This window comes from Salvia miltiorrhiza, chromosome 7 (genome assembly GCF_028751815.1).
Source record: "Salvia miltiorrhiza cultivar Shanhuang (shh) chromosome 7, IMPLAD_Smil_shh, whole genome shotgun sequence".
Classification (NCBI taxonomy): Eukaryota; Viridiplantae; Streptophyta; class Magnoliopsida; order Lamiales; family Lamiaceae; genus Salvia; species Salvia miltiorrhiza.
This window is the reverse complement of record NC_080393.1, coordinates 20,958,795-20,974,056: the sequence shown is the minus strand read 5'-3', so window position 1 is coordinate 20,974,056 and position 15,262 is coordinate 20,958,795. Positions and strand designations below refer to the sequence as shown.

Here is a 15,262-nt window from a genome sequence, read left to right as displayed (position 1 = left end):
AAAAACCAACCCTAACACTAGGGAGTCTTCAAGTTCAAGCCAATTTACCAGAGCCGTCTCTCCCAGGTAGGGGAAAGTCCAAACTTACCACAATCCTTGCTCGTCGGGAGCGAATCGGCGCTGCCCAGAGGGAGGCGGGGTGAAGGAGGTGCGGTCGGAGGGTGCCCCGGCTAGGTCACCGTGGCTCTGATACCACTGTTGGGTATCTTCGCCTAGCCGGAGGTCCACCGCTTGGTTCCCGACCGTCCTGCCGCCTTCACACGGCACTCTAGTGCCAAGATCCACTTCACGATTCTTCACCTTCGTCTTCACCTGTCTGTACCTGCAGAACACCAAGAGAAGCAACAAGTCAACAGATACAAAGAGAGAAAACGAAGAAAGACAGAAAAGCAGGAAAGATCAGAGAAGATTCGAGGTGGGAAAAAGTGTCCCAGGGACACAAGTGGCTCAGATTTTTCCCATGGTAGGCTCGGCTCTTCTGGCAGCGTTAATGATCACGGCTCAAGGGAACATGGAGAACTAATCGGCACTCAAGTCTCGCTTTGCACAGCCACCAAAATCCACAGTGTATCACCAAACAGGAATCCAATTATCAGGAATCCGGCGATACACGCAATCAATAGGAGCGAGGTTCACACACACAGTCACCAATCAGGAAACCACGAACAGGAATCCGGCGACCCTTCAGGAAGGAATAGCAGAGCCTTCCGGTCAAACAGTGTGTGAAAACCCTACTCTAATCGAAAGCTATGCAACGGGGATTAATAGAGGTCGAGCAAAAGGCAGGTGGGAAGACAAAAAACGGCAGCCATTAATTGGGGGGAGAGCTCGAGGGATCAGCAGATCAGAGGTCGGGGGAGAGGAAGGGTCTCGGGGGGAGAGAGGTGAGAGTGACGGAGGATGAGAGAGAGGAAAATAAGGTGAGACTGATTTGGACTTAGGGTAAATGAGGGTGAGGGATTTTGGGCTTGGGTTTGGGCTGGGGAATTAATGATATTGGGCCAACACTCCACAGTCTGCTGAATTGTTCAAGGATTCGAGGGGCTTGGAAACTCACGTCTTTCTGGCCTGATATTAAGTCTTATCTCCATCTCTCTTTGAATGAGTTGAGTAATCTGGTTGTCGAGAAACAGGGACAAAAAGCGTTGGAACTGTGGTTCTTCATGCTGTGGTTCGTATGGAAATCCTTTTGTGAGGTTAAGCATGGAGAACTACCGGCTGACTTCAAAGTTTCGCTGCATGATTGTGAGCTGTGGCTGGATTCCTATCAAAAAGCTCGAAAAACTGCTGCTATTCCTCAAGGTTTACTGCCGAAAGAAGGAGCTAGTCATTGGTACCCTCCGCCTCCAGAGGTCTTTCGGCTTGATGTCGACGTTGCTTTTTTGGAAAATGGACGAAAATTGGGAGCTGGCTTTATTCTGCGTGACTCAGAGGGTATTATTCTTGCTGCGGGTTGCAAACAAATTGGCTTTTCAGCCACTGTTCTCATTGGCGAATTGCACGCGATGATGGAAGCTATCGGGTTCTGCCTGGAGAATGAGTTCGGTCCGGTGGTCCTTTTCACCGACTCCCTTCTGGCCATTCATGTTCTACAGGAGTCTCCTCCCGGTCCTGACTCCCTTTACGATGATTTTTGGGATGTTTTTCAAAAAGCTCGAGAGTACGTGGTGTTAGATTTTTCCCATGTTAGACGTGATGCTAATAGAGCATCCCATGCCTTGGCTCGCTCTGCTTTTTCTTATTCCGATGTAATGATCAGGAAGTCGAGATTCCCTTCTTGGCTTCTTGATATTGCTCGCCTTGACTTTCATTAATATATTCTCCTTTTCCGCCTCAAAAAAAAAGACGTGCATTGCGTGAGGAACTTGATGTCTCTACCTTTTATGTGGTCCAGGAGATTTTTGCCATTTTACGAAGACAAATATATAATGTAAAAAGTTAAACTGTCAAAGGTGGAAATTACACTTTTGGAGTATTTATAAAGGGATTTTCTTGAAATGATATTTATAAAGTAATTAAAAACACATATTACGAGTGAAACTATTAGCTCTATAAAATGAAATAAAGAAATAAATGAGCAACAGTTTCGAAACGCCGCAAATGTTTCTTGAGGTTCGTATCGTTGACAATAGTCCAGTTATGTATGTATAATCACGCAATTCAAAATGCTCGACCTTATATATCTGCTACAAATTGCTCCAAAAATATATGTGCTACAAAATTAAAATTATTTCCAGGCACAATCCGAAACTGCGATTTTTCTTTTCGTTTAAATAATAATTCCTCTGAATTTTCTCTTTGTGGTGATTTAACTCCAACCTTAAAAAAAAAAAAAAAAAAGACTGAGATGCACTTCGAAATAGTAATATATAGTTGCAGATATTGTCTTCACAAAAATAATAAAATATTATACTTCATCCGTTCCCCAAATAGCTTCCTAGGAGAGAGGGACACGAATTTTAAAACAAAGTTATTGAATGTATTAGAAATAGTGGAAAAGTAGTGTTAGTATTGAAAGTGATGAAAATGTGTCATATTTAGTATTAAAAGTGGTGAATAAGTGAAAAATAAGAATAAATGAGGTACAATTAGTGGTGGGATAGTGTTCCAAAGTGGATAATAAGTTATTTGAAGGACGGCCCAAGAAGAAAAGATATGAAGTTATTTTGGAGAAAAATGAAGTAATACATAATTAGATATTAAGTGATATAGTTAATAATTAATATACTCCCTTCATATCAATTATCTGGACTTGTTTTTCTTTTTTTCGATGTCCCAAATATATATGTGGGTTTCCATAAAAAATTATGCATTTTAATTTATTTATTAGCATATCCTTCTTTAATTATTTTATTAACTCTAGTAGTAGTGAATTGTCAAAGAAAATACGGGTATACGAAGAAGTTACTTGTGTAATTTTCTTTTGCAACAACTTTATTAATCCTTATGATAAAATCCATTAATCTACTATATTGAAAAGGCAACTTTCAACTGAAAATCAATTTCAAATCAATTTTAAAATTGAGTGACAAATTCGTAATTATAATAAAATTAAAGGTTTGTTTATAAATTAAGAGATAACGGGTTCAAAACCTACTTTTGCCAACATTTTCATTTTGTGTGCGTGTGTTGTCAAGCGGTAAGGGGTTAATGCCTAAAGTGAAAGGTCTTAAGTTCGAGTGTGACGCGACCTTTATATTTTTCTATGGGTAAATATCATGAAAATCCGTGAACTATACCCACTTTATCAAAAATACCCTGAAAAAAAAGGTTTATTTATAAATTATACATTTTTTTTATTTTTATTTAACTTTTTATTTTTCTATTTTATTTATTTTCTAAAATTGTGAAATTCGTCTAACCATAAAATATTTGATATGCATATAACAAGAGCTTTAATTTGATATATGTTATGTAAATATTAGATTTTAAATGAAAAAAATATATTTGTTTAAAGATTAAAACTTAAGAAAATTCTCTCTCATCTCTTCTCTTTTTTTTTTAATAAACTATTTTAAAATTTTTCTTTTAACATTATTTTCTTTTTTCACAATACCAATTTTTAATATTGTGAATTTTGCTTTATTTTTTATATTAAACTAAAATATATTTATCTTAAATTGTAGCATTTTTTTAATTGTATTTAGAAATTTTTATATAATAATTAAATTAATATCAATATTAATAAAAATATAAAAACAATCGTTGCACGAATGCAAATGCTAATTGGGACGAAAACAGTAATACTAGATTTCAATTTGAAGATGCCACTAAGAATATAGTATCACAAATTGATAAATTGTACATAGAGCTTTTTACGATTATATCCAAAACTATATTTATATTTGAAAATAGAAAGGTAAAGTTTCGGACAATCGTAAAACAGTATATATTCTACTAATAAGAACGTCGTACTATTTCAAATAAATACTCTTATCATTATATTTTTAGTTGATCATGTTTGGATAGGAATTCGCAACCATGTCCCTCATACTTATAAAAATGAAGAATGCACTATAAGTTACAAGGCTAATGTATACTATTAAAATTGTTATACAATAAAAAAAAAAAAAAAAAAAAAAAAACTATATCATATTCATGACAAAAGAGTGGTGACAGCAAGGCTGATGAGTCTCCATTTTGTCGGCGGCGCTGCAGATTCGACGAGAGCTAGCAGATGTGTTGCGCGAGTCGAGAGGAAGGTGGCTCGACGACTGCGCGGCCAATCATACGATGCGGCCGACGCCAACGACAACGCCAAGAGAGACAAGATGAGGATTGAGGAGGGGAGCTAGGGTTCGTTATATGACTGGGAAAATGTTATTTTTAAGTTTGTCATTAAAAACAAATTTACTCACCAAAATGACTAATTTCCCAAAACTTGTTCGTCCTCTATTCCATAATTGGATTTGTCTCATTATTAAATTTAATATTTTAGTAATATTTATTATAAAAATAGGTAGTGTATATATACACCATAATTATACAAAATTAATATATTAATTACAAATTAATAAAAAGGAATTGTTGAAAAATATTTTTATAAAAATATTCTTATTGGACATAATGAATCCTATTTAATTGTTAAATTAAATTAAAATGAAAAAATAATAGATGATCAAAGTGGTAAACAGTGGGATGAGATCCAGTGTCCCACAATTTTATGTGTACCACTATGTCCCTTTCTTATATCTATTATTTTAAAAATATTTTTTATAAAAATAAAATTTATTATAATACTATGAATTATACTTAAATTTTATTTCAAAAAATTAATTTTTTTTAAAATATATACCATGACTTTGAATTTATCAATCAATTATTAGCTAATAAAAGTGAAATTAAATAATAAAAAATAATTATATACCCTAATTTGATGGAATAAACCCTAGTTAATAATCACAAAATTAAACTAAAGTATATAAAATTGAATTTGAAGAAAAAATATATAAGAAAAGAAGTACAATTAAAAGTGGGATACAAAGTGGGACATATGGTACATTGAATCTCATTCCACAATGTACGTAATATTTAAATGAAAAAGGAAATAGGCAAGTGGAGATGAGGGATTCCTTTAGCTTTTCGCCCACCAGCAGCGGGCAGTAACCCAACATTTGCAACCGCCAAACACCAGCGTAGCTTTCTCTCTTTCAGCGCAAAAGTACTCAACCCCACCCCGGCCCCCATATAAGCAATCCTTAATTATATTTCTCTCTGCATCCATCTCTTTTCTACCTCTAATTGAGTAATGGATTCTGCTCAGTGGCTACAGGTAAAGCAAACTATGTCATGACAACATCACCATATATCTTCCAACCATGGAGAATTGAAATTAAACATTTTATCTTCTTCTTTTTCAACACCTTTTTAAATTAAAGCTGCTCACTTTAACAGCCTAGATGTTCCACTTTCCCTTTTACTTTGAGTTCAATTTGCTAGGTTTGCTTATGTTTTCATGTCTAAAAGTAACTACTTTTTCTTTTTCCCCCATCATCTCCATCAGACAAAAAGAAAAAGATAGGCTCATGATTTGCTTTTGCTCCTTCTTTAATCCCCAAAATGCAAAGATTTCAGTGATAGTTTCTTTTTTAATCTTTTAATCACATCCTGTCCCCTTTAATTTGTTAATTGATTCATCAGGGAATTGGATCAAGAAATTCAGAGAAGAAGCCAAGGCCACAAAAGGAGCAAGCTTTGAAGTGCCCAAGATGCAAATCCACCAACACAAAGTTTTGCTACTACAACAATTACAGTCTCTCTCAACCTCGGTACTTTTGTAAGAGTTGCAGAAGGTATTGGACTGAAGGTGGAAATCTCAGAAATGTCCCAGTTGGTGGAAGCTCAAGAAAAAACAAAAGATCATCTTCATCTTCTATTTCTACACACAAATCCATCCCAGATCTCAGCTGCCCACCTAAACACTCGCCTCAAAACCCTAAGATCCACCATGGCCTACACTTAAATTCATCTTACAACGATCCACCTCTCTGCGGTACTGGAATATCTGACCTATGTACTCAAAACCCTAATTTGCTCATTTCTTCTCCGGTTCACAATTCCAACTCCGCCGGTTTTCCGATGCATGAGTTGAAGCCGAGCCCGGATTTCTCTCTTGAAAACCGGTTCGGGAACTTAGAGCCGGCGGTTCAAGACAACCCAGCAATCCTGTTCCCGGCGGTTGCAGATTATGAAGTTGAGCAGCTTAGAGGGCTGCAGCGTGATTCCAACGGATTTTGGACCGGGATGCTCTCCGGCGGTTCCTGGTGAAATTACGTAATTATTCCTTCTCTCTTAACAATGTTTAATGAAGATATTATAAAATTGAGTAGTACCATGAGTTGAGCTGAGAGTACAAACAGATAGCTCGATCCATATATATTCTTGCTTCTTGGTATTGGCTTTTCTTGTGTTTTGTCATGTCAAAATGTAAACGAACCCCTTTTCTGGTATCATTTATCTTTCTTTTCTGTGCATGTATTCTTCAATCTCTCTGCAGGCTTCGATCTACTTTCTCATGATCGATCTCAGCTACCCCTATTTATAAATTAATTAAATAATTAATCGATGTTTTATAGCTTTAATTTCCAATTGATGCCATGATCATGTAACTTTACTTCTTCCAACAAAGATTTGCTTTCTGCTAGTTAACCTAGCTACATGATTAATTATATTATTAATTTCTGTAAGGTATATACGCAGTATATATTACTGGCTGCCTTCGAGTCTTCCACTATATATAAGAGCCTTTCTTATATATAATTATATATCTTCTTTTGTTTTTGATGATTTATGATTTTCTTCTCCTTTTGGGGAGCAGTTGAGGACACCAAATCCCTCGTTTCCGTACATATTGAGCTAATTGATACAATGTGTACATGGTGTTTATATGGAGCTAATTGTTAAAATAGGACCATAACTTTTAGTATTTTTTAAAAAAAATATTATATGTTACGAAATTTGAAAATGAGGACTATATGTTAGAGAATTTGAAAATGAGGACTATAGCTTCCTTTTTTTACACTAACACTCTTATTTCGGGCCATGATGAAAGCTAGTTATCCTCATTTTGATGTGTTAAATAGGAGCATAAATATAAACAACTATAGTCCTTATTTTCAAATTTCGTAATATATAGTCTTTTTTTTTAAAATATTACTGTCCTGCTTTAACAATTAGCTCGTATGAGTTTAATTATATGTATATATATATGAGACATTATCACTTAAGGACCTTTTCTCCCATAATATGTAAAATCTAATATGATCATTCATCACTATATGATCAACGTTTTGTCATCAAAAGATGTAATGCTCAACGGTCCAAAATGAGTTTTTCATATATACCACGAGAGGAAAAGTTACAATGTGATCATTATTTATATATTTCCTCGATTCCCTAAAACAATGCGTAATTTGTCATTTTGGTACGTCTTTTAAAAATATTTATTTTTTATTTTTGGACATCACTCTACTTACATTAAAGTGATATTCAGTCTCCACTCACACACATTCATCTAGCATTTATCAAAATTCGTGTCATCAAAAGTGTCGCATGTTTTTAAGGTTTGAATGAATTATATATATACATGAGGAAGTTCAAATGAGAACCATTATTTAAAATTAGAACGAATCATTCGATCATCAAAATCTACAATGGATCAATGCAGCACCTAGCTAGGTTCGAATTATGGAGGAGGGAACGAAAAATTTATTTTCTCGAGTGCAGTAAATTAATTTCACTGCGAATGCTACATCTTTATATGTTCAATGCAATGTTCTCAAGCTCTAGTTCTTATAATAACCCGACATTATATATATATATATATATATATATATAGGAATGGGATCATATAGATCCCAATGCTTATAATAGATCCCTAGATCCAAATCTTGACCACACATTTATGACATGTGGCGCATCAAGATGGTGACACGTGGCAAGGATTCCAAGGCAAAATCTGGAGGGGTAAAATTGGAATGTAATTTTCGGATTTAATAATTAAAAAAATATATATTTTTTTTAGATTTTCTCAAAATAGATATATTTTAGATGCATATAGTTTCACACAAAGATGCATAAAGTTTTCACATGAAATGCATAAATTTGAACAGAAAAATGCATTTAATTTTTCCAATTTTGGTATTTTCACCACCCCACCCCATACCACCCCCCAATCCAGCCCACACCACCCCCCAACCCTCCCCATTACCACCCCCAAAAATAGGCATGTTTCACATGCATATAAAATCAAACAAAAATGCATAAAGTTTTCACATAAAAATGCATTAAATTATACAAAAAATGCATTTCATTTTAATAAATCTGGTAGTTTCGCCACCCCACCCCTGCCCCTGCCCCCCCCCCACCCCACCCACCCCCCACCCCCAAAAAAAAATTTTTTTTTTTTTCAAAAACTGATTTTCTGATTGCTGGCCGACCCCCACCCCCACCCCCCCCACCCACCCACCCCCCCCCAAAAAAAATTTTTTTTTTATTTTTTTCAAAACTGATTTAAAAAAAAATTTGGGGGGGGGGGGTGGGGGGTGGGTGGGTGGGGGGGGGTCAGTGGTCAGAAAATCAGTTTTTGAGAAAATAAAAAATAAAAAAAAAAAAATTTGGGGGGGTGGGGGGGGTGGGTGGGTGGGTGGGGGGTGGGGGGTAGGGGTTGGTCAGTGGTCAGAAAATCAGTTTTTAAAAAAAATAAAAAAAAAATTTTTTTTTTTGGCGGGGTGGGGGGTAGGGGGGTGGGTGGGGGTAGGGGGTGGGTGGGGTGGGGTGAAATCTTATGCATTTTTATATGAAACTTTATGCATTTTTATATGAAAGTTCATGCATTCTCGTATGAAACTTTATGCATCTAAAATATACCTATTTTGAGAAAATCTAATTTTTTTTTTTTTCGAAAATTACATTCCAATTTTACCCCTGCCAGATTTTGCCTTGAAATGCTTTGCCACGTGTCACCATCTTGATGCGCCACATGTCATAAATGTGTGGTCTAGATTTGGATCTACGGATCTATTATAAGCATAGGGATCCACCGGAACCCAACCCTATATATATATATATATATATATATATATATATATATATATACACACACACACATATATATAGGGGAACGTTCCAATAAGATCCCTTATATATGGTGATATTTTAGATTGATTTATAGGTGTTGATTTAATTGTATGCCATATATGGTGATATTTTAGATTGATTTATTTGTGAGAACGTGAGAACCATCAAATCTAATGCATCCACTGTAAAAATTAATGTATTCGCTGTTAAAATTAATGCACTCAAAAAATAAAAAAAATAAAAATCTCCCTTCAGGATTCGAACCCAGGATCTGCATTCATCCAACAAGATGATGCATCCACCGTAGATCTTGATGATCGAATGGCTGAAAATGGTTCTCCGTTCTTCTTTTATTTAGTGGTTCTTTCTTGAACCTCTCCCTATATATATATATAGAGAGAGAGAAGTTCAATGGAGACCACTAAATATTCAAAGAATATTAGAGACCAAATCTCAGCCGTTGATCTTATCTAATCTAACGGTCAGCATTTGTTCACGCAACGTTCAATGGATTTTTATGTTGAACATATACAGAGTCGAAACCCAAAACCTCCAAATATTCAATATAATTTGATGAACGTTCTATGAAATTTCTGACATATTCAATATAATTTGATGAACGTTCAACAGTTCGTGGTCTCTATAGAATGCGACCATATATATATATATATATATATATATATATAGATTTGTTGAATGAGATAATTTAAATCTCGGTGTTTTGGATATATACTATGGATGAGTTCATATTTAGTGCTTGGTGGGATTGAAAGTGTATCTTGAAATTCTCATGTATTTATTTATTTAAAAATTTGTTACAATCAAAGAAAGGAAAAAATTCACTCACACTCTAACTCTTAGGGTGACTCACCCCAATTTATTGATTGGAGGAGAAGCGTCTTACCAACAGACTGCGCTTCATTATCGTGTATTTATTAATTAATATCAAGTGTCTCTAAATCTATGCGTTGCTGTATAGTGAAGCATCCAAGAGTGAAGAAAGGATAAAACTATAGCAGCTCAAGTAAAATTCTATTCAATAAAGTTCTTCCTAGATTTTTCCTATTGGGGCAAGAGTTTGGATAGGGCGGAGGTGTTTAAATAGATAAAAAGAGGTAACGTGGAATAAAGTTTAGTCATGCTTCATGTAAATATTTTAATCTATGTATAAACAAATATATCTGCTGATGAATTATGATGATGAAAGGATTCTAGTGTAATCACTATAATGTGTGTTATTAATATTGGGTTTGAAATACAGTTTAAAAAAATTAGGGTAAATATCATATTAAATCTTAAACTATACCCGCTTTATCAAAAATACCCTGAAACTTTCGAAATGCTCTCAAAATCCTCAAAGTATCAGGATTTTATCAAATATATCCCGCATATCTTTTCCGGTCACCAGAAATATGACGTGGCTCGCCGGATGCCACAATGTAATTTAAATTCTATTTTTTTAAATCCATGTCATTTTTTTATTCTCTTTTTTTAATCCATGTCATTCTTTTATTCTCATTTTTTTATTCTCTTTTTTACGGTTTTACCAAACTCACCCACACACCCAGTACGGAGCTCATCTCCTTCCCTTCTCTCGGTTCTGCCGCCGCCGCCTGAGGCCGGCGAATGCTCGGCGCGAACCGGCGCCGTCCGCCTCCACGCCGGCGTCTCTCTGCTTGAGCTGACGCCCCTTCTTCTTCTCCATCGCTGAAACACACCCACACACATCTCTCGTCTCTCTCGCTCTCGATCGCTGTCGCGCCGCGCTACCACGCCTGGAACCACCGTCACCCCGACGTCGCCGCTGCTGAAGCAACGCCGCCGCCCGGATCTGCTGCTGCTTCGCCCGGATCTGCTGCTGCTTCGCCCGGAGTCGAGGTCGCCGTTGCTGAAGCAACGCCGCGCCGCCCGGATCTGCTGCTGCTTCGCCCGGAGTCGAGGTCGCCGCTGCTGAAGCAACGCCGCCGCCCGGATCTGCTGCTGCTTCGCCCGGAGTCGAGGTCGCCGCTGCTGAAGCAACGCCGCCGCCCGGATCTGCTGCTGCTTCGCCCGGAGTCGAGGTCGCCGCTGCTGAAGCAACGCCGCCTCGGCATCTTCGACCGGACATAAGGCTTCACCGGCGGCTTCTTGTCGCTCTCCTCCACCGTGCTGTTGCTCGAGCTCCCTCCGTCTTTCGCCTCCTCGAAGCTTAACTCGTTTTGCTCTTCGCTCTCATCTTCATCATCCATTCCCTCGCAAGGGCTTCTTTTCAGACATTCTTTTTCACTAATTTCCATTCTTTTTGTTTTTTGGGATTTTTTTTCTCACTCTTGAATTCACAGACAAAAGATCACACAGAAATTGGGATTAATTCACATATAGCTCTCTTGCCCTTCATCTGATCGACGAAATGCTTCAAAGAGTTCGAGCCTGATGTTGTAACCTTTAACACTATTGTGTATACCGCTGCCTCTCTGCTTCCTCTTCCCCCCGCCGGAGATACGGGCCTTCGAATGCCACGCGAAGAACAGCGCAAATCCTGAGAGATTTTTCTTCTCTGGTAGAGATCGCGAGTTTAAGTTCGTACAGAGGGTCAGCGTGCTTTTGTTCTTTAATTAGGGTTAACAGATTTTAGAAAGGAAGAGAATTGTGTATTTTAATTTTTAGAATAAAAGAGAATAAAAGAATGAGATGGATTAAAAAAAAGAACTAATGACATGGATTAAAAGAAATAAAATTTAAATTACACTGTGGCATCCGGCGAGCCACGTCACTTTTCTGGTGGCCGAAAAATAGATGCGGGATATATTTGATAAAACTTTGGTACTTTGAGGGTTTAGAGAGCATTTTGAAAGTTTCAGGGTATTTTTGATAAAGCGGGTATAGTTCAAGGTTTAATATGATATTTACCCAAAAAATTATTGTATTGAGCTCTTGGAAATTAAATGGACGTTGGACTTAAAAAATATCAGGCCCAAACCCTTAAATCATATATTAGTATCAAGCAAGTCCAACAGTATATTTGCGTGAACATAAAAATCCATATTACTCCATATAGCCACTCATATAAAATAAAAATAAAAAATAATTATAAGTTTCCAATTTTATCCTTAATTTATATAGCCTCAAATTATAATTTATTTTGCAATTAAATTAGAATTTAATTTTTTGTATAGCCCCTACATTTACATCAAAAAATCACAGTTCTATTATACAGTAAATAGAATTCCTGGCAAGTCTCGTTGTTTTCTCTATATCATCATCATGTGCTTTCAAATTCATTGGCTTTACCATATTATGATTTTCAATTTGAACAACAAATAGAGCTATGAACAATCTTTTCTTCAATAGTGGAGCAATGGCAGCGACCAACTTCCTTCTACCTATTTTATCTCACTCCTGCTCGTAGTTGTTTAAAGGGAATAGAAGGCAAGGCTACTATAGTTGGAGAGAGAAGCAGATTCAAGAAGGCTTATTTGTTGATGTATAATCTATAACCACATAGACAAAATTTATACATGTTGCAAACTGCTAGTCCTCTGTTTGGCCATTGCAGTTGGCCGACAGTTAGCAACCATGGCGGTTTTGCTCGCCATTGTTGTTGTTCGGAGCGTGAGAGGGTAAAAACAGTGGCCTTCGTTGAAATTGAAGGCGGAACCGGTTGCTGGAAATTGAGGGAAGAGGCGGAGGCGGTCGTCGGAAATTGAGGGAGGAGGCGGTGGTAGATTTAGGGATCGAAAGTTTCAAACAGATATTCGAGCCGTGAGTCAGATACCTAGAGACGAGGATGCTGACGGCGGCGTCAACTGCCCTGCCATTGCTGCTCGCCGGAAATATAAAGGGGGCATCGGCGGAGGATTTAGGAAGAAGGGTGGGGCGGTGCCTCTTTATGTGTGTGTGTGTGTTCTGGATCGCGAGAGAGAGGGTTAGAAGGAGAGAAGGAGAGGCGTCAGTGGTGGTGGTTGAAGCAGCGGTGACCTTCGCCGGAATAGGAAGAAACGACTATGGTAGATTTAGGAAGAAGGTGAGGAGTTTCTGCACTTCTGTAGATTGGGGCTACAAGTTAGAAAGTGAGGAGTTTTCTGCTGGGGGCTATACACCTTAGCTGCAAAAATAAATCTATAGGTTAAAATAGTAAATTTGTATATATTTTTTAATATTATTTTATATAAGGGGTTATAAGGAGTAAAATGGGGGCTATGAATAGAATTACCCTAATTTTCCTTATGCAACGAAAAGTAAAGATCAAATTAAACACATTGCTGTTGGACAATTCCTTAATTTATTATTTATGCAAAGCATATCAATCGAAAAAATTTAAATTTTGGGAAAACTTCTGGAAATCTCTTGATTGGAATTTAAAAAGAATATATAAATTATTATTTTTTAAGACATGTAACTACTTAATAAGTTAAATTCAAAAATTTTACTAAAATTTCTATTGCGAAAAAATCAGGGTATTACACATTAACTATAGACTAATTCAGATTTTTTTAACACAAATTTTAAAAAGTGTAAAAAAATACGTATACAAAGTTATAGTTCAAAGTAATTTTTACACAAATTCTATTTTTAGCCAAATTAAACTGATTTTGATGAATTGACTCTGAAATTAACTTCGAATTTAACAATATAAATTAAACTCAAGCATAACTCTAAAATTTTTATCTTTTGAATGACCTTAGCAACAATAGAATGAAATTGACCTTAATGTTGACATCTCAACTTGACATCTGTCCAAATCCAACAGCGAAATATTTATTTTTTTGAAAAAACAATAACGTTGAGATCATGTGTCTGCGGTGTCGTTTTTTATAAACGCGCGTCCAGTTTGTCCACAATCGGTACTCTGACGTGACACATCAATTCAATTTAAGTGAAAATCGAATTCGTGTTAAAATTACTATAATTAATAAATTGGTATATTTTTTACATGTTTTAATGTTTGTGTTAAAAATCAAAATTGCATTGATATATTTATGCACTACTACTACTACTACTACTACTACTAATAATAATAAGGGCAAATAGCGTCAAAATCCGTATATTTTCCCCGTTTTCGCATATTTCCCCTGACTTTAAAAATTCGCGATAGAATCCTTGACTTTTAATCTCGTTCGCGTTTCTCCCTAAAAAATGACCGGCGATATATAGATATGATGACATGGAGTCCGGAAATCCACGTAGGATTAAATTTCGGCGTATTAAGCGACGTAGTTTTACTTAATAATGTAAAACGTCGTCGTTTTGCCTTTTTTAGGGATTTAAATGTAATCCAACATAGAAAATTAGGGGAAAATTGATTTGTTACTCTAATTAGGGTTATTCTTCTTGGGTTCTTCTTCTTCAGCCAAATCCATGTCTTTCTCGTCATCATCCCGGCGGAATTTCAGCCACGAGGGCCGAGTTATGTGCAGCCATGGACTCCAAGCTTCAATACCTTGAAGCTTCGAATGAGGAACGAGAGGGAGCTGCGAGCGGCTGGAGTCCGGCTGCGCGTCGGGCAGGCTGAGGGCAGCAGCTAGGGCGCGAGCTTGTGCGGCATCGGCAGCGGTTGACGGCGACTCGGCTGACCGGGGTGCGCGGAGAGAAGGCGGCAACCGGTGGTGCAGTCCGGCGGCGACGGTAGTGCAGCGCTAGAGGGGGAGAGACAGCACCAGATGGAGGAGAGAAAAGAGAAGAGGGTGGTTTGTATGTGAGTGAGAGAGCTAGATGGATGGGAGCTTTGCTGGCGGTTGGCGGTCTTCGGCGGCGGAGGGAGACGGAGGCAGTAGGCTGCCAGAGGAGGTGGGAGGTGGCTGGGCGTGGAGAGGGTGTTCGACAAGTTAATTAATTGGAGAGGAAAACGACGACGTTTTCGTTTCATTTAAGTGACTCAGCAATCTTACTTAAATGACTCAGCAAAATAATGCCACATAGGTGACACGTCATTGTAGTAAGTCGCCGGAAACTTCATTAAGGGAAAATTACGAATTTTATCAACGGTTAAGGATTCTATCGCGAAATTTAAAAGTCAGGGGAAATATGCGAAAACGGGGAAAGTATGGGGATTTTGACGCTATTTGCCCTAATAATAATAATAATAATAATAATACTCCCTCTGTCTCAACTTTTAGTATCAATATTTCTTTTTTTGGCCGTCCCACATTTTGATAGTCATTTCTATTTTTAATACAAGTAAGTGGGACCCTTGCTTCACTTTAAT

At 37.0% G+C, this 15,262-nt stretch overlaps 1 protein-coding gene across 2 annotated transcripts; it reads left to right on the top strand.

The window, feature by feature from the left end:
* Positions 1–5,036: 5,036 nt before the first annotated feature.
* Positions 5,037–6,473, top strand: LOC130993357 (dof zinc finger protein DOF4.6-like). Of its 2 annotated transcripts, none has more exons than XM_057918214.1 (2): positions 5,037–5,272; positions 5,641–6,473. In XM_057918214.1, exons 1-2 carry the CDS (start codon positions 5,249–5,251, stop codon positions 6,265–6,267), a joined length of 651 nt encoding a protein of 216 aa, XP_057774197.1. In that variant the 5' UTR covers positions 5,037–5,248; the 3' UTR covers positions 6,268–6,473. The 2 variants fall into 2 exon arrangements, with proteins under 2 accessions (XP_057774197.1, XP_057774195.1); XM_057918212.1 differs by lacking the exon at positions 5,037–5,272 and adding an exon at positions 5,340–5,465.
* The last annotated feature ends 8,789 nt before the right edge of the window (positions 6,474–15,262 follow it).

Excerpts from the sequence above, each read along its gene's own strand:
- LOC130993357 (XM_057918212.1), top strand. The coding sequence starts at position 5,400 with ATGTTCCACTTTCCCTTTTACTTTGAGTTCAATTTGCTAGGTTTGCTT. Across the intron at positions 5,466-5,640 it reads TTATGTTTTCATGTCTAAAA|GGAATTGGATCAAGAAATTC; the intron begins GTAACTACTTTT and ends TTGATTCATCAG.